This window comes from Aotus nancymaae, unplaced genomic scaffold (assembly GCF_030222135.1).
Source record: "Aotus nancymaae isolate 86718 unplaced genomic scaffold, 86718_ANA_hifiasm-v0.15.2.pri h1tg000032l_0, whole genome shotgun sequence".
Taxonomy (NCBI): domain Eukaryota; kingdom Metazoa; phylum Chordata; class Mammalia; order Primates; family Aotidae; genus Aotus; species Aotus nancymaae.
Window position 1 is genome coordinate 28847881 of NW_026988445.1, and position 20007 is coordinate 28867887.

Consider the following 20007-nt stretch of genomic DNA (forward strand, 5'->3'; position numbering starts at 1 on the left):
CAACTTCAGCCTCCTGGGCCGAAGCAATCCCCCTGCCTTAGCCTCCCAAGTAGCTGCAACTACAGGTGCGCGCACTCACGCACACCCACACCCACCCACCCACCCACACACAAACACACAGCATGAGCCACTGTGTACTCCCAGGCACTGCGATAGGTGCTTGGTTATCAAAAGTGTAGTACATGTTACCTTCCCTCAAGTGAGACTAACTCACTTTCCGTATAGTTAAGACAAAGTCCTACTATTTAAAATAAATGTAACTGTTTTAGGGAGAAAAGGTGTATGCTGTATAATTATAGGTGGCAGCTTATTAACATTTAGTGCATTTTTAGATATAGGGTACTTTGAAACCTCTTTCTAACGTTACCTAAGATAGGTATCTAAGATGGTACTTTGAGATCACATGATCATAATCTTTGGTACAATTGGAGGCAGAAACAACAGAGTGACAGTGGGGCCCAGTCCATTGTCTGCACGAGAAAGGATAATCAAGAATAAAGTTAGGGTCATAAAAGACCCAGTTCTTACTATTTGAAATAAGAGTAGGGAGAAGGGCTCAAGAGTCCTAAGGACAGTACAAGGATGGGCAGTGGGCAAATAGAAGCAGCAGATCACCAGCTGGGAGGAACCCTCCTGGCACCCGTTTCTACCCCTGCTAGTGTCTCAGACTGAAGCTTGGCCAGGCTTCCATGCCTTGTCTGACCATAAGCCTGCTTCTACAGAGGAGTCACAGAACCAGGTCTTCATTTGGGAAAACACTTTTTGTTTTGTTTTGTGAGACAGAGTCTCACTCTGTTGCCCAAGCTGGAGTGCAGTGGCAGGATCTTGGCTCACTGCAACCTCTGCCTCCCAGGTTCAAGCGATTCTCCTGCCTCAGCCTCCCAAGTAGCTGGGACTACAGGTGTGCACCACTACGCCTGGCTAATTTTTTGTATTTTTAGAAGAAACGGGGTTTCACCATATTGGCCAGGCTGGTCTCGAACCCCTGACCTCGTGATCCACCCACCTCAGCCTCCCAAAGTGCTGGGATTACAGGCATTAGCCACAGCGCCAGGCCTACACTTTTTTTTTCCTTTGAGACACTCTATCACCCAGGCTGTTTTTTCCTGAACCAGGATGAGCTCCTTGAAACCGGTGGGTCAGGGAGAGAAGTAAAGGGGTAAAATGTAGACCAGGAGAAATGGAGTGATAGACACTGGAGTAAAGTAGAAAAGTATCTGTGAGAAAGGAGAATTCACAAACAGGAAAATGTCCAAGATTGACTCTAATTTCCTGGGGCTTCTATTACTCTAATAACGTATTAACAAGCGTCTTCTGTATGTTCAAAGTACTTTTCAGCTTGTCTCAAAGCAGTTGCAGAAATCAAAGAAAGAAGCCAAGTGAAATTAGCTTGATTTCACAGATATAAAAAGTAAGCAACTTGACAAGATTCTTTAGAAAGGAAGGAATGGAGCCAACAGTAGGGACCCCAGATCCTGAGAAAAGAGCTGTTTATTATCAAAAGCCTGGAGTAGCACTGCTGAACGCTAGTCCGCCGTGGCTTGTCTGCACAGCCACCTCCCTCCTCCCACCCTCCACTCCTTGGCAGTGGACCAGATAACCTCAACCTCTCTTGCCTAATACAGAACTCTTTCTCCTCTGTAGATTCTTTGTGGGAAAGAGATTCCTCGCTGGATCAATCGACTTGCCTACTTCAGCTCCTGTATACCCTTTCTACAGAGTTGCCTCCCGAAGGAGTGGCTCACACCCGCAGCCCTGCAGTCTAGTGTCAGCCAAGAGCTCCAGGATGAACTGGAGGAAGCAGAGGATGCTGCCGCATCTGCTTCCGTGACAAGCACTGCAGCAGGCTCCAGACCCGGACGCCACACTAAACTATAAATGTCTCCAAAATCACACATTCAGAACTGTCTCTGGCAGTTGAATATCACTAGAGAAAAGTAAACAGAGTAAGCATCCTTTGGATATTTTGTATGCAAAGATGGCTCTCCCCCAAATCCCAGTTTTTCAGCTCAGGATTGTATTTGTAATCAAAAAAAAAAAAAAAAAATCACTTGGCGGAGGAGGGAGAACTTTGTAAGAAGCTGCCCTCTGTTTTTTTTACCCACGTGTAAATCTGGATTTACTTCTTCTGTTTTATACAAGCTCTGTTAAGTTATGTTTACAGGATTTTGTATCGCTGTTTACAAATCTTGCGTGGACTCCTGCCACCATGAAAGAAGAGAATCTTCATGTCTTCAAAAATTAGGCAGGTAATCTTTGTATACTTCTGACAATTGCCAGATCTATGGCATAACTAATAGGCACACAAAAAGGTACTTAAACAGTTATAGTCACCATCACCTGCTTAAGAATGATCGTTCAGATTTGTGTTTGGTTAAAGTCGTTGGCACCAGGATGCAGAGAACCAGACTGGCCTGAGGTGAAGGAGCACACAGCCCTGAGGGCTTGGAACCCTGGGTCCAGTTCCTCTTCACACACCCTTCCACTCTGAGTAGCACATCTCCCAAGGTGCCCGTGGAACAATTGGTTTCATCCCCAGCGTCCGTCCACGTAGGCAGGGTGGTATGTTCTATGTCTCTCTGACTTTGATACCACTCATTCTATGGTTGTTTTTTGTTAAAGATATTCTTAGTAGTAACTGACAAGTGTTTTGCACATGCATTGGGGGAGGGGCTTCATTTTTATTTTAATACACATTTATTTCCTCCTTGCACAGGATTTTGATGGTGTAGGAATATCCTAAGTGGTAGCCTTCCGAGTAGCAGTATGAGTTGATATTCAACTGCTTTTAACTATTCGGGCTACCTTTTATACTAGACCTTGAAAACTAGAATCTAAAGTCCACCCCAAAAAGGTAATGCTTTGATATTTTATACTCTTTATGCACCACATCAGAAAGAGTATGTTGGAGTTTGTCATGGGAGTCATTTTACATTGTAATAGAATGCCTAGTCTCATTGACCAATCGTTGAAAAATCATATTTGTGTGTCTTAAGATTCATATTTTTATGTTCTCTCAAATGTATGTCTCTTACGTAACATACTCTAAGAATGAAATTGTCACCACAGATAAATCCTTGTTAGCAAGGAGTCTGTCTGCTTGAGTCTATTCCTAGTTTGAGCCTTGGATGTAAGAACCAAGTCATTACATGTCAAATTCAATTTTTCTGCCTTAAGAATGAATGTCCTACATGAAATATTGGATGTAGTGTAAAATTATCCAAGGCAGTGACTTCAGCTTTATATATATATAAAATATAGCTAGTTTTAAAGTTATTGACATTTATTTAAACTTTTAGATGGGACTGTTTGCTATTTCTCTGTGTGAGGATACATACCTTTCACTGAACTATATTTTTAACTTTTCCATAAGCTGATTTTGATTCATCAACTTAAGCACACCCTGTTCATAGGGAAAATAAACCTTGGGTTATAAGCATTGGCCTGAGGACAGTGAAGCCACTTAACCTAATTTATGCTTTGACTGTTCTGTTTCCAGAGAGGAAAGCCTTTACACATTACTCTCAGTTCTTTAGGGGGCAGAGCACTTGTTTCAAGAGGTATGACAGAAGAAAGGAATATATAAACTTGATGAGATGTTGACTTGGTTCAGGTCTAAAAATTAGATATGGGGCAAAACACTAAGGTTCTAGCAGTGACTTGTTCACTAAAGACTCCTATCACCAAAACCCAGGTTAGTACAAAGCCTTTGATACAGTTTGCTTGTAATATTTTTAATAATGTGGGGAGTACAGTTTTTCTACTTCATCCGAGTATATATGATTTAAACCCGGGCTACTGACACCAAGAGTAGCCATTAGTTAGACGCTTCTCGGTGAGTATCAGGAACATCCCATCTGTGCTTGACCAGAATCCAGCAAACCAGCACACAGTGATTTAATTGTTGTTTTGTTGTATTTACTTTCATCTGCAGCATTTGGAGTTTAAAAGTAATGTAAAGGGTTCTAGTAAAAATAGTGTCCTAAGGCCAATTACCATACTAACAAATTCTGGACATGAGATTCCTTATAATCTAATTATACCTGAGGTTGAGAAATAAATATCTTCCTTTAGAAAATCTCATTCAAGTCAGGTTCTTTTCTACAGTTCAAAATTGAGAATGGATTTAATTAGCTAGCATTTGGCCAGCTTTTTCTTGTCCTTGGAGAAAAAGAATCATTCTCAACCTGATCTGTTAAGAAAAACCCTTATGAACAGTCTGGTCATTGATGTACATATGATACGGAGTCTCATTGTTGTAACCAGGTGAAACTTACTTCTCATGGTGGGTTGGACAGTAATACATGTTAGAGGGTCAGAAGCTTCTGGTTTCCACTGTTTGTTTTAAATAGCCTTGGGGTTTTTTAACCCCTACAAGGGGAGCATCAGCTTTGGAAAGTGTGACTTTGTAGGAGTGTAGAAGGCAGTGGTGTATGATCTTAGCCTCTTCTTGATGCCTGAACTCCAGCCAGCTGTTGCTCTGACCCACAGCAATAGAGCAAGTTACCCATCACCAGCATTTGTACAGAGCAGGGAATTCTGGTTTTAGTCCATTGGTAGCATTGAGTGTATGAGGAGATTCAGCACCACAGACAGCTGCAGGACTCCACATCCATGGCTTCTCCATCACAAAACGGGTAGAAACACATCCACTGCTTCAGGCTTCTAATCTGTGTGTCTCCTTATGACTCCATTTCTGTAAGATACTCTGTAACTTTGTTATATGCTGTATTTTCTTAAGATTTGGATTTTTGTTCAGCAAGCTGGCCATCCAGCCATTGTATCTCTTTTTCTTCAGTATGGTTTTAGAGCACAGCTCAGTTGTGAGGTTTTCATTGTCTACTCTTCCAATACACGTACATCTCTACTGTTTGAAAGGTGTTACAGCTGTCAAAGAATCTTCATGGACCTGAAGATAATTTCTTGTGAAGTTGAATGCAAGTGTACTGTCATTCATAGTGTTTATATGAAAATACCAGGAATCTTCACTTTTGCTACCTTGATATAGCATTGGGCTATCATGTTACAACATTGAAATACATTGATTTATTAAAAAAATACTTTTATAAGAAATGTTTTATCATGCTTTCTGACTTTCAGATTACGACTGTTGTGTATGTGTGTTGGGCAGGGTGGGAGGGTGTATTTTTAAAACCCAAGGATCCCACCTGCTCGGCAGGAACATGATGGCCAGCCCCTCTCCATCCTGTCTTCCTCTCATACTCACATGTACATTTATTCACCTGCATTCCTCTTGTGCTCAGATCTGTGGGCCAGTGCCTTAGCTGTCAAAGAGCATAGCCACACCTGCTCACAGGTAGCGGGTGCCAGCCCTGGTTTCTGGGGAATGGAGGCAGGGTGGGACAAGCTAGAACAGACTCTTCCCCAGGAGTGCAGGGGACAGACCTGCAGAGGAATAGCCCCGACACGTGTACACACTCTGCCTTGTCTTGAAGCAGCAAGCAAGCAGGAGCCTGAAAGAATGAGCTCCTCATTTCCCATGGACCTGCTATTCTGCTCGGCCCCTCCAACCTGCCCATTCCCCTTCCTCCTTCACTGGCCACTTTGCACACTACGGAGCAATATTTTCCTCCACTAATTTAAAACCTAGTGAGCCAAGATTGCGCCACTGCACTCCAGCCTGGCGACACAGCAAGACTCTGTCGAAAAAAAAAAAAAGATTCTCTTGAATTAACTATTAAATCAATGAATACCAGCCTTTGTGGCCTGTCAATGCCCTTCCACTCTGCTAAGCAAGAATGATCTACAACTTGTTAGGCCTCAAGAACAGACAACTCTTCCCCCAGGCTAATACAGGTTCCTAACAGACTATAATAAGGAGGTTGCAAATTCAAATCTGGTAAAGCAACTTTGGGATCTTGCTTGGAGAAAGAATGCCAAGTATCTGGAGGACGGGGGTCTTTTGTTGTATATTTTTCATTACCTGCTCCTGACGTTCTCCTAATCACCCAGATACTGACCTTTTTCTATAATAACTTTGCAGAAGTCAGTGCTAATAAAAATCAACAGCTTCTTGCTACATTCTCCAAGAAGTTAATCAGTGGCAGACGGCTACTTCCTTATGGATTCAAAACCCAGAGAATTGCTGAGGCCTCTCATACGTGTCCCTTGGTCACTTACTTCCTGTCAAGGCCAAGAGGGGAACTAAAGAAGGGCCCCCTCTCAACATGCTCAGGGAGGCATTCATTCTGCTGAGAGTAGATGAGCCCATTTGTATTCTGCAGCCCCGCCCTGATCTGGGAAGGTGTCATGGTCCCAATAGAGAATGAAGCAGTTCCATGCTAGTGAGGACTTGAGTAGAACCCTCCTTTTTGAGCTCCTCCCTGACACCTGACCCCCTCCCTTAGGAAGAGTTGCCTGGTTCTACCAAAACCACTGGCTACCAGACTGTTTCCTTCACACCCCAAACTTCCAGGTGATCTGTGGCATTTATAGCTGGGCAACTTTCAGATGCTTCTGAAGCCCCACCCATGAGGCTGTCCTCATAGCCTTGTAAATAGGTAGAATCAGGAGTAAAGTTACCAAAGCCGCTACACCAGGCGCCTCAAAGTGGAGTGGAGTGAATGAGGCCTGCTTTACTCTACTGGAAGAAGGATATGTGTTTGATAGAGGAATGAAGAACAAATCAAACTAGGAAAAGCAATTTGGTCTACCTAGCACTCAGTCTACCTGGACAGTGAACATCCACTGAAATGGGGCTGGGATTTTCAGATCAAAAACTAGAATACGATCGACGGGAGCCAAGCTACAAGACACAGACGTAAACAAAGACTGAGGAAAGCTCTCATGCCTTCCTCTCCCTCTGCCAGGATCAGCTGAGTGGGCACCACAGGAATACCCTAGCATTTCCCCCTGGCAAGCAGTTGATAATCCACAAAAGGTCACTTTGTGGGTTTTGAGGACAAGACAAAGAAAAAAAATCTTTACCACTGCTTTGTGCTTAGGCCCATGCTGAGTACTACACACATTGTTTCATTTAATTCTCACAACACCTATGACATCATTCCTGCTTTACACAAAGACAGTTGACAGATCTTTCGCCCAAGGCCACACAGATGGCATAGGAAAGGCCCATGTTTGAACTTAGCCAACTCTAAAGCATCTCTTTTTCCATGCAATCATACTACTTTTCTGAAATGGCAAATCTTCCCACCCCGGACCTACTAAATCAGAATCGGCATTTTAGCAAAATCCCGAGGTGATTCGTGAGTACATCAATGTTTAAGAAGCACTGCTGAATTTCGTGAGACTCAGTTTCGTGTGGTTCAAACCTATTCTGCCCATAGAGACGAGGATTTCCTGGAGGAGTTAACTGGGCAGCCTGGAAACGTGAATATCAGAAGGACCCGCTAGTTGACTCATCTAAAATTCAGTAGAGGCGCAGTAAGATTTTCTAAAGTTTTACTGGGTTCGACCCAAGCAACATAAATTATTCAAGGAGTACTCACCCCAATAAACATGAACCATGATCTTGAGCCCTCTGGTGTTGCTACAGGGAGTAGTTACCTAGAAGCCCCTGATCCATGCACTAAGGATTCTGGACTATTGTCCCAACTGAGAATCAGCTTCCTGTGAGAGACCGCCAGGGCCAGGCTTCCGGTGGCCATTCTGCACGCCTGAGTTACCACTGAAAGCCCAAGCCCCCAGGCCATCCATCCCAACTCTCATCCCAAGGACTCTTCTACACGCCCTTATGTGGCCGGCGCCTTTCCAATGTGCCCTCTGGAACTCCCAATCTGTGACAGGCAAATGACCCAATAGACTCCGTTTTTTCAAATGTTTCTTTACCTCTCTGAAACCTGGCTTTACCTGAAACCTGGCTGTCCCTTGAGAATCTCTCTCTGTAAGTGTACCCTCCATCTCCTAATTGCTGCTTCCAAATAATTTCTCCTCTTCACAACCTCCAGCTCCAGTGAAACCTGTGCTAGCCAGTTCTACCAGCTACCCCCTTCACTGTTGCTCTTCTTCCTGCTCATACTGTTTCTCTCCAGCATTTCCTGTCATCATTCTCCATGACTTCACATTAGATGATCTGTCCGGTACCCTAGCCCAGCGTTTCTTAATGGGGCTCTGTCATTTGGGGCAGGACAATAATTTGTGCTAGACAGCCCTCCACAATACGAGCTTTATGGCATCTCTGCACCTGCCTGAACATGACCAGCCTGTCACCCCTCCAGAGTCTGCAACATCCCATGTCCCTGTGCCCTCCCCACACTTCATCCCCAAGGGGATCGGTAGTTCTCAGTTGAGAACCATTCAATATCTTAATCTCACATCAGCCATTTTTTGAAGCCTTCAACTTTTTGTCACTAGTAACATTCTAAACCACTTCTAAAAACCTTAAGCATCTCTACCCATGAACTTCCCAGCTCACGCTAGTACCCTATGCTCCAAAAGTCTTCGACTTACCAAGTTCCCAAATCCATCAAACCCAGCAGTTTCGTTAACATCACCTCCCTCCCATCTTCATTTCTCCTTTCACTCAGCCTAAATTCCATCGTCAGTAATTCAATCATTTCCTTCTCAGCGCTTTCCACTTCTATGCCCCTTTCTCCATTTGAATAGCCTGGCAAACCCTGCACTGTTCTAAGACCTCTCTGCATCTGAGCCTGATGAGCTGAATGTTGCTGAAGAAAAACCACACAACCAGGCTGACGGAGTTTAATGATCCTGTCCACAAACCTGAAATGGGCACACGACACCACACCACGGTTTACTACAGTTTCCCTGCCAGCTTGCTCTCCTGGATGACAACGCTTCTGTCTTCACCTCCCCCATATGTTCCCCATGTATTTTAGCTGAGAACCTCGCTTTATGCTTCAGTGAAAATACAGAGACATTTTAGGCAATCTCCCAGTCTGCAAGCTCACCTGAATTTGTGCCCTGTCTCTATAAATAAACACCTTGGTTGTGAAATAGTACACAAAAGAATGTATAAAATGTGTATGTTTTATTTATTTATTTATTTGGCTGGAGTGCAATGGCAACATCTTAGCTCACTGCAACCTCCACCCACTGGGTTCAAGCAGTTCTCCTGCCTCAGCCTCCCAGGTAGCTGGGATTACAAGGCACGTGTGCTACCACACCCAGCTAATTTTGTATTTTTAGTAGAGAAGGGGTTTCATCATGTTGGCCAAGCTGGTCTCAAACTCCTAACCTCAGGTGAACTGCCCGCCTCAACCTCCTAAAGTGCTGGGATTACAGGAGTGAGCCACCGTACCTGGCCAGTATATGTACAATTTAAAGAGTGATAAAATGAACACCTCCCTGAACCCACCATTCAGCATAAAAAATAGAACATCGGCAGCACATGTGGGCTTCCTCAGCCGCTCCCTATCCCCACACTGGAAAGGTAACGACAGTCCTGGTTTTGTGTAATTGTTTTTTTGCTGCCTACATATGCATCCCTGGACAATACGATACGATTTGGTTTTGACTATTTTGAACTTTATATAAATGGAATCATAAATTTCAGTTCTTTAAAATGTTAAATTTTTATAATTCATGCATATTAATGTGTATAGTTAGAGTTCATTCATTTTCACTGCTGTATAGTATTCTGTTGGATAAATATACCATAGTTTTATGTATACATTCTACCTCCAATGGCTATTTGGACTCGTCCCAGTTTTTATTGCCGTTATGACCAGTGCCACTATGAACATTATAATGCATATCTTCTGCTGCAGATGTAAGGATTTCTCTAGGAATGGGATTGGTAGGTTGTAAGGAAGGTGCATGTTTAATTTTATTACAGCAGAGAAAAGGGATATTCTTATTACACTTTTATTAAATGAAGTCTTATTCAGCCCTCTCTCCATCTTCTAATCAAACAGCTCCGGAAGCTAGTTATACTTTTTTAATGTCATATAATGAAATTCTAGAACCCGGCCTTAAAAATATTTTTTATAATTAACTAAAAAAGTCAAAGAGATAAAAACTGGTGCCCAACTCCGTCGCTGCCACTGGGAAAGATTACACCCAGCATCACAAGAGTAGTTCAAAGAGTCTGACGGATTTGGTTAAGAACTTTCAATAAACTGTCTCGTTCTATGAAAAGTGGGTATGTATGTGAATATTCATCACTATTTGCAACTCTGCTTGAGCAACAGGGTCTTGTTAGACTCCTACAACTCTAGGAAATAAATGAATAAAAGTATTTGTGCAAATAACCACCATGCAAAAATAACATCCAAAAGGAACTCTGTCTGGCTTTTTTTTTTATAAAAGAGTTTTGCTCTTGCTGCCCAGGCTGGAGTGCAATGGCACAATTCTGGTTCACTGCAGTCCCTGCCTCCCAGGATCAAGCAATTCTCCTACCTCAGCCTCCTGAGTAGCTGGGACTACAGGTGCCCGCCACCACACCCAGCTAATTTTTGTATTTTTAGTAGAGATGGGGTTTTGTCATGTTAGCCAGGCTGGTCTCCAACTCCTGACCTCAGGTGATTCACCCACCCTGGCTTCCCAAGGTCCAAGGTTACAGGCATGAGCCCCTCACACAGCCTTCTGCCCCCTTTTCTATTGGATTATTTATTACTTCTTATTTGTAGGGTTTCTTCTTATATCCTGACTACTATTCTTTGATGGTTCTGTAGCTGCAAATATTTTCTTCCAGTTTAAAACTTATCTGTTCACTGTCTTTAAGGTATTTTGAGAAACAGAAGCTCATTTTAATGCAGACAAAAATATCAATAGTTTTGCAGCCATAAAAAAGAATGAGTGCATGTCCTTTGCAGGAACATGGATGAAGCTGAAAACCATCATTCTCAGCAAACAAAGGAACAGAAAACCAAACACCACATGTTCTCACTCATGAGTGGGAGTTGAACAATGAGAACACATGGACACAGGGAGGGGAACATCACACACCCAGGCCTGTTGCGGGGTCGGGGGCAAGGAGAGGGAGAGCATGAGGACAAACGCCTAATGTATGCGGGGCTTAAAACCTACATGATGGGTTGGTAGGTGCAGCAAATCACCATGGCACATGTATACCTATGTAACAAACCTGCACGTTCTGTACATGTATCCCAGAACTTACAGTATAATTTAATATATAATTTTCTCTATAGTAAATAATTTTTATATCTTAAGAGCTCTGTCTCTCCCTCTAAATCATAAAGATATGCTCCTTTTCTTTTCTAAGAGATGGGGTCTTGCTCCGATAGCCAGGTTGGTCTTGAACTCTTAGCCTCAAAGCAATCCTCCTGCCTTAGCCTCCCAAAGTGCTAGGATTACAGGCATAAGTGATGGTGCCTGACCCTCCTATATTTTCTCCTATTTTGTCTTTTGCATTGATCTTTAATTCAGCCACAATTGATTCTGTGTGTGTGTGAAGTAGGGCTCCAATGTAGTCTTTTTCGTATGGATACTATTTGTCCTAACACAATACACCGGAGAGTGCATAGTCAGTCCTTTACCCACTGTTCAACAATTCCTACTTTTCCATTAGCCAAGTTTCCGTATAGATTTCACTCTGTTTCTGGACTCTGTGTAGTTCCATCAGCCTATTAAATACTCTCTCCAGACCAAGGACACACTCTCTTAATTACTAAAGGTTTATAAGTTTTAATATGTGGTAGAGCAAGTTCTCCTAACCTAGGAATTATTATTTGGTTTTTTTTGTTGTTGTTGTTTTGCCTTTTACTCTTCCACATAAATTTAGAATCAGCTTTTCAAGTTAAACACCCACATGCGTACATATATTGGAACTGCACTGAGTATATATATTAACTTGGGTTTGAGATGAAGTCTCACTATAATCACAATCATGCTTAAAAGAAAAAAAGAGAGAGAGAGATGAAGTCTCACTCTGTCACCCAGGCTGGAGTGCAATGGCACGGTCTGGGCTCACTGCAACCTCCACCTTCCAGGCTCAAGTGATTCTCCTGCCTCAGCCTCCCAAGTAGCTGGGATTACAGGTGCCTGCCCCAACACCCAGCTAATTTTTGTATTTTTAGTAGAGATGGGATTTCACCATGTTGGTCAAGCTGGTCTTGAACTCCTGACCTCAAGTGATCTGCCCACCTGTGGCTCCCAAAGTGCTAGGATTACAGGTGTCAGCCACCGCACCTGGTCAAGAATATCCTTATGATATTGAATCTTTGTAAAGTATGGTAGAGGCAGAGTGTCTCATTCTTTCACCCAAGCTGGTCTTGAAGGAACTCCTGGGCTCAAACTCTCCTCCCACCTGAGCCTCCCAAAGTGCTCGGATTACAAGCATGAGCCACCACACCCAGCCTGATGTTAAGTCTCTATCTAAGATCATGATATATATCACTCTGGCCAGGCATGGTGGCTCACGAATGTAATCTCAGCACTTTGGGAGGCAGGCGGATCATTGGAGTTCAGCAGTTTGAGACCAGTCTGGCCAACATGGAGAAACCCTGTCTCCACTAAAAATACAAAAATTAGCCTGGCATGGTGGCAGGCACCTGTAATCCCAGAGGCCGAAGCAGGAGAATTGCTTGAACCCAGGAGGCAGAGGCCGAAGTGAACTCAGACAGCACCATTGCACTCTAGCCTGGGTGACAAGAGCAAAACTCCGTCTCAAAAAAGAAAAAGATATATCTCACTCCGTGTGAACTGATATCTAATATTTTTCCATACAGTTTTATAGCTTTCTCCATAAAGGGCTTTCATGCATTTTGTTAGATTTATTCCTAGGATTCTTACATTTTTTGTTGTTGTTGCTAGCATAAATAGTACTTCTATTTCTTACATTTTCTGATCCATTATTTCTCATATGTAAAAATGCAATTGACTTTTCATTTTAAAACAATATACTACCTTTTTAGAGCAGATTTAGGTTAACAGAAAAATTGGGGCTGGGCATGGTGGCTCACGCCCGTAATCCCAGCACTTTGGGAGGCCAAGGTGGGCGGATCACCTGAGGTCAGGAGTTCAAGACCAGCCTGGCCAACATGGAGAAACCTTGTCTCTACTAAAAATACAAAAATTAGCTGGGCATAGTGGCACATGCCTGTAATCCCAGCTACTCAGGAGGCCGAGGCAGAAGAATTGCTTGAATCCAGGACGCAGAGGTTGCAGTGACCCGAGATCACGCCATTGCACTCCAGCCTGGGCGACAAGGAAAAACTGGGGAGATAGTAGAGAGTTCCCACGTGCCGCTCTTCCCCACAGACAGTTTCCCCTATTAGTAACATCCTGCATTAGTGTGCTACATTTGTTAATTGATGAATCGATATGAATACATTATTATTCACTGAAGTCCCTACTTTACAACAGGGTTCACTCTTTGTGCTGTACGGTTCTGTGGATTTTGCCAAATGCAGAGTTCATATATCTACATTACACATCATACAGCAGAGTTTCACTGCCCAAAACGCCACCCATTCATCCCTTCCCAATTCCCAACCCAGCAACTACTGGTCTTTTCGCTGTTACAGGTTTGCCTTTTCCAGAATGTCATATTGTTGGAATCAAACAGCATGTAGCCTTTTCGAACTAGCTTCTTTCACTCAACAATACGCATTTACAGCTCCTCTGTGTCTCGAAATGACAGCTCATTTCTCTTTGTCACTGAATAATATTCCATTATACGGATATGTACCACAGTTTATCCATTCACCTGAAGAACATCTGGGTTGCTTCCAAGTTCTGCAGTTATGAATAAAACTGCTATAAATATTTATGTGCGGGGTCGGGCATGCCCATTACAGGGCGTGCATGTCACACCTGTAATCTCAACACTGGGAGGCTGAGGCAGACAGATCACTTGAAGTCAGGAGTTAAGACCAGCCAGGCCAACATGGTAAAACCCATCTCCACTGAAAACACAAAACAATTGCCATGTGTGGTGGTGGGTGCCTGTAATCCCAGCTACTCAGGAGGCTGAGGCAGGAGAATTGCTTGAACCCAAGAAGCAGAGATTGCGCCACTTCACTCCAGCCTGGGTGACAGAGCGAGACACTATCTCAAAAAAAAAAAAAAAAAAAAAAAAAAAAATCATGTGCAGATTTTTGTATGAACTTTTCATCTCATTTGGGTAAATACCAAGGAGCATGATTGATGGATCATATGATAAAATTTAAACATAAATTTCCCATATTAAACATGTTTTATAAGAAACTGCCAAAATGTCTTCCAAAGTAGCTGTACCATTTTGCATTCCTAAAATGCAAAATCCATGAATGACAGTTCCTGTTGCTCCGCATCCTCGCAGCCTTTGGTGTTCTCAATGTTTTGGAATTGATTCATTCTGATAAGTGAGTAGTGGATTTATTTTGCAGTTCCCTAAGGACATATGATACTGAGCATCTTTTTGTATGCTTATTTGCCACCTGTATCTCTTCTTTAACAAGGTGTCTATCATATCTTTTGCCTACTTTTTAATTGGGCTGTTTGTTTTCTTATTGAGTTTTAAGAGTTCTTTGTATATTTTGGCACAAATCCTTTATCAGATATGCATTTTGCAAATATTTTCTCCCAGTCTGTGGTTGCAATTGACTTTTATAGACAGAGTTTTATCTAACAATCTTGCTCAACTGTCTTGTTAGTTCCAGTAGCATATCTGAGATTCTTTGGAGTTTTCTACTTAGTTGTATCATCTGCAAATAATGACAATTCTGTTTCTTCTTCCCAAATCCATATAACTTTAAAAGAAAATTTGTGTACGCCTTTGACCAACACCTCCGAAACAATGTTGCCTTGTTTTTTTTTTTTTTTTTTTTTTGAGACAGAGTCTTGCTCTGTCACCCAGGCTGGAGTGCAATGGCACAATCTCGGCTCACTGCAACCTCCACAGCCCGGGTTCAAGCGATTCTCCTCCCTCAGCCTCCTGAGTAACTGGGATTACAGGCATATGCCACCACATCTGGCTAATTTTTGTATTTTAGTAGAGACGAGGTTTCACCATGTTGGCTAGCCTGCTCGAACTCCTGACCTCAAGTGATCCACCCGCCCTGGCCTCCAAAATTGCTGGGATTACAGGCATGAGCCACCGTGCCTGGCCTGTATTTCTTGTTCTGAACTAAACTTTGATATTGCTATAGCCACACCAACTTTCTAATGATTTGTGTTTTAGATTTTTTCCATCCTTTTTAATATGTGTACATCATTATAGAGTGGGTTTTTAAAATACATCATATTTTGATCTTACATTTTTATTTCAATCTGACAGTCTCTGCCTTTTTTTTTTTTTTTTTTTTTTTGAGACACAGTTTCACTCTGTCACCCAGGCTGACTTGTGCAATCTCAGCTCACTGCAACCTCCACCTCCCCAGTTCAAGTGATTCTCATGCCTCAGCTTCCCAAAAAGCTGGGACTACAGGCGTGCTCCATCAGACCCGGCTAATTTTTTGTATTTTTAGTAGAGACATGGTTTCACCATATTGGCCAGGCTGGTCTCATACTCCTGACCTCAAGTGATCCACCCACCTCAGCCTCCCCAAGTGTGTGATTACAGGTGTGAGCTGCCATGCCCAGCCCGATCTCTGCCTTTTAGTTGGAGTTCTTAGACATTTACATTGAATGCAAGTATCAACACAATGAAGTCTAAATCTACCAACTCACTATGTTTTTCCGATTTTTCCTATGTTTTTTGTTCCTCTTTTCTTTCCTTCTTTTGGATTCTATTAGGTCTACAGTATTGGTTATGTGTCATTGGGTTTTCTTTACGTTTTAGCAGTTGCTTACAGTTTACAGTATGCATGTTTAGCTTACCACTATTACATTCGAATATTTTACTATTAGTATTTCATGTGTATTAGAGCCTTAAAATGGTACACTTCAATTTCCTCTCTTTCACAGTGTAATTGTTGTCATATATTTTACTTCTGCTTATGTTATAAACCACACAATAACTGGTCATTGTTTTGGGGATGGCTTGCTTGGTAGTACGCTTAGAAGCTACCAATGTATCAGAGTTGCCTTTCCCTTCCCCACTTTGCTGCTTCAGAAAAGGGCATTTTGGGAGCAAGGAACCACCTTAAGTCTACGTCATCTTAGCTCACTGGTGTCCACAATGGACGGTCTGAATTTCAGACAATATCAAAGTCAATATGTGTCTAAGAATGAGGAAAGAAAACACATTTGTAGAGTCTCAGAGATTCGGGTTGTTTTGAGACAAGGTCTCACTCCCTCACCCGTGCTGGAGTGCAGCAGCACAATTGCAGCTCACTGCAGCCTTGACTTCCCATGCTCAGAGGCGATTCTTTCACCTCAGCCTCCCAAGTAGCTGGGACTACAGGTACGTGCCACCGTGCCCAGCCAACTTTTGTATTTTTTTTTGTAGAGGCAAGGTTTTACCATGTCGCCCAGGTTAGTCTTAAACTCCTGGGCTCAAGTAATCCACCTACTTCAACCTCCCAAAGTGCTGGGACTATAGGTACAAGCCACCATGCCCAGCACTTTGTTTTGTTTTTAGGACCTCTTTAAGCAGTTTGCCCGAAATGTGCACATGGAAAGGCTTCCTGATGGCCACCTGGCTTCTCTTCCCCACCTGGAACTCTAGGAGCTTGGCCAATGAGGGCCCTGGAGCTCACACTTCATCAGCTTCATGGAGAAGCCCATCTACTGGTGCTACAGAAGACAGGAAATTTCTGATACAGTCCCAGTCCTGACAGGTAAACAAGTGCACTTCCCCCTGCGAAGCTAGTTTCCTGCCAAGTTGCTGGTCCCCAGAGTCACTTTCTACTGCTTCTGCATAGAGGTGCCCAGGCAGCCTGCAGACTTTTGGCAAGGGGAAAAGGCCTGCTTGGCCCAGGAGGTGGGCCTGGGATATGGAAGAAAATTAAGCAGTGGTCCACTGAGGCTCTTCCCTACAACTCCTACCCCTTCCAAAATGTTGCCCAAACAGTATACCTAAGAATCATCTGGGAGCCAGGCACAGTGGCTCATGCCTGTAATCCCAGCACTACGGGAGGCTGAGGCGGGCAGATCATCTGAGGTCAGGGGTTCGAGACCAGCCTGACCAACATGGAGAAACCCTGTCTCTACTAAAAATACAGAGGAAAAAAAAAAATTAGTGCTAAAAATAGTAAGTGCGAGCAAGGATGTGAAGATATTGGAACCCTCGTTTACTGTTGGTGGGAATGTGAAATGGTGCAGCTGCTGTGGAAAACAGTATGATGATTACTCAAAAAATTAAAAATAGCACTACCATATAATCCAGCAGTTGCACTTCTGGGTATACACCCAGAAGAAAGCAGGGCCTCAAGGAGATATTTATCTACCCATGTTCACAGCATCATTATCCACAGTAGCCAAAAGGTAGAAGCAGCCACCCAAATGTCCACTGAAGAAGGAATGGACTGGCCAGGCGCGGTGACTCACGCCTGTTATCCCAGCACTTTGGGAGGCCAAGGCAGGTGAATCACCTAAGGCCAGGGGTTCAAGACTAGCCTGGCCAACATGGTGAAACCCTGTCTCTACTAAAAATATAAAAATTAGACTGGGTGCGGTAGCTCACACCTGTAATCCCAGCACTTTGGGAGGCCAAGGTGGACAGATCACAAGGTCAGCAGTTTGAGACCAGCCTGACCAACATGGTGAAACCCCGTCTCTACTAAAAATACAAAATTAGCCAGGTGTGGTGGTGCGTGCCTGTAATCCCAGCTACTCAGGAGGCTGAGGCAGGAGAATTGCTTGGGCCCAAGAGGTAGAAGTTGCAGTGAGCCGAGGCCGAGATCACGCCACCGCACTCCAGCCTGGGCGACAGAGCCAGACTCCATCTAAAAAATACATATATGTAATTATATATTTATAAAATGTATATATAATATATAAATTTATAAAATTATCTGTGTGTGTGTGTGTGTGTGTGTGTGTGTGTGTGTGTATAGATAGATAGATAGATAGATAGATAGATATAAATTAGCCGGGCATGGTGGTGGGTTCCTGTAATCCCAGCTACTCTGGAGACTGAGGCAGGAGAATCACTTGAACCCAGGAGGCAGAGGTTGCAGTGAGCCAAGATCACACCACTACACTCCAGCCTGGTCAACAAAGTAAAACTCTGTCTCAAAAAAAAAAAAAAAAAAAGAGGAACAGATTAACAAAATGCAGTACACGGCTGGACGGCTGGACGTGGTGGCTCACGCCTGTAATCCCAGCACTTTGGGAGGCTGAGGTGGGTGGATCACCTGAGGTCAGGAGTTCGAGACCAGCCTGGCCAACATGGTGAAACCCTATCTCTAAAATAAAATATAAAAAAATAAAAAATGCAGTACATACAACGGAATACCGTCAGCCTTCGAAAGGAAATGATGACACGTACTGCAGTATGAATGAACCGTGAACACATTATAATAAGCCAGTTACAAAAAGTCAAATACATCTGATTCCACTCATATGAGAGACCCAGAGTAGTCAAATTCATAGAGACTGAAAGTAAATGGTGGTTACCAGAGGGCTAGGGAGAAGGGAATAGGGAGTCATTATTTAACGGGTGTGGCGTGTCAGTTTGGGAAGATGAAGTGTTCTGGAGATGAGTGGTGGGAATGATCGTGTAACAGTGTGAGTGCATACAATGCCACTAAACAATACACTCGGGCTGGGCGCGGTGGCTCACGCCTGTAATCCCAGCACTTTGGGAGGCCGAGGCAGGCGGATCACCTGAGGTCAGGGGTTTGAGACTAGCCTGATCAACATGGAGAAACCCTGTCTCTACTAAAAATACAATTACCTGGGTGTGGTGGCACATGACTGTAGTCCCAGCTTCTCACGAGGCTGAGGCAGGAGAATTGCTTGAGCCAGGGAGGTGGAGGTTGCAGTGAGCCAAGATCACGCCACTGCACTCCAGCCTGGGTGACAGAGCAAGACTCTGTCCTAGAGAAGAAGAATTCAAGTCACACAGTAATTATCAGGAATACAGAACTGTGTGAAGTAAGGTCTACCTGTACCTGTATAAATAAAAGCATTGGGCTACATTAAATCTTACCTCTCCCCAGGGGTAGAAGCCTGCCTCACTACCAGGATCTAGCCCTATGTATGCACCTTGGAGCACCGTGGCAAAGCAAGCATTTTGACAGTTATTGGCAGAGCTGAGGCTCCTCCTCTCGGTCCTCTCGGGCTCATCAATGATAATCCAGAGTGCCTCCTCCCTTCCCTTCTCCTTCAGAGGCTACAGTTCAGGGCGTCTCCTGAATTCTTTGCTCCAAGGAACTCCAGCATCATAGATCGGCCCCTATCACTCCCACATGAGCTACTCACCACCGTGCCAGCCACTACCACCCAGATATTTTGGATACTAGTCTGCTAGAGGCTGACATCCCTCTCCACGAAGACATTGGGGGGTGAAGTGAGATGGGGCCCCCTGTCCCTCACAAGCCCCTTCCTTCAGGTCCCCAAGACCACCACACCAGACTGTTCGGGCACACCAGGCCCTGGGTCCCATAATTAGTGGGGAGCCCCAGTCCTACTAGTCAGAGGCCCTTCATTCATCCCCAGCCACAAGCTGGCGAGATCCATTTAATTCAGCACAGATAGTACCTTTTCTTTTCCTTCAAGATCGGAAGTCTAAATAAACCATATGGAGAAGAGAAATAAATTCTCATGTAGCAAGTTGTCTCACTTTGCGGAGTGAATGGATTCTCAAAATTACATGGTGTGGCCTTTGGTGTCTTTCCTGTACTATGTGGAACAGAAAGAGCTGCCTTCAAGCTCTGAAGCTGATGACATTTCCCCTTTGGGAAAAAAAGATTTTTCAAAGGAAGGAAGGTTTCCCATATTCCCCGAGGTTCTTTCACTGGCTCATTCACTCAATAAGCACACCTACCATGTTCCAGAAACTTATAATTTCCTGTTTACAAAGGCCTTCTGGTATCACAGCATTTCTGATCCACAAATTGCACTGGACTTGAAATAAGAAATATTTCCAAATCACTGTTTTATCATTAGAAGTTAGTACAACCTCTCTGAGCCTTGTATTCTTATTTTAAAATACAGTAAGAGCCGGGCACAGTGGCTCACACCTGTAATCCCAGCACTTTGGGAGAACAAGAAGGGTGGATCACCTGAGGTCAG

General features: G+C 43.6%; 1 protein-coding gene across 1 annotated transcript in view; it reads left to right on the top strand.

Moving 5' to 3' along the window:
- The window catches only part of DESI2 (desumoylating isopeptidase 2), a 54862-nt gene extending 49789 nt beyond the window's left edge, over positions 1-5073 (top strand). The window contains exon 5 of the mRNA XM_012443740.2: positions 1645-5073. Within this exon, the coding sequence (XP_012299163.1) occupies positions 1645-1878 (234 nt within the window). The 3' untranslated portion in view covers positions 1879-5073. The remainder of the gene's footprint in view (positions 1-1644) is intronic.
- Positions 5074-20007: the final 14934 nt, after the last annotated feature.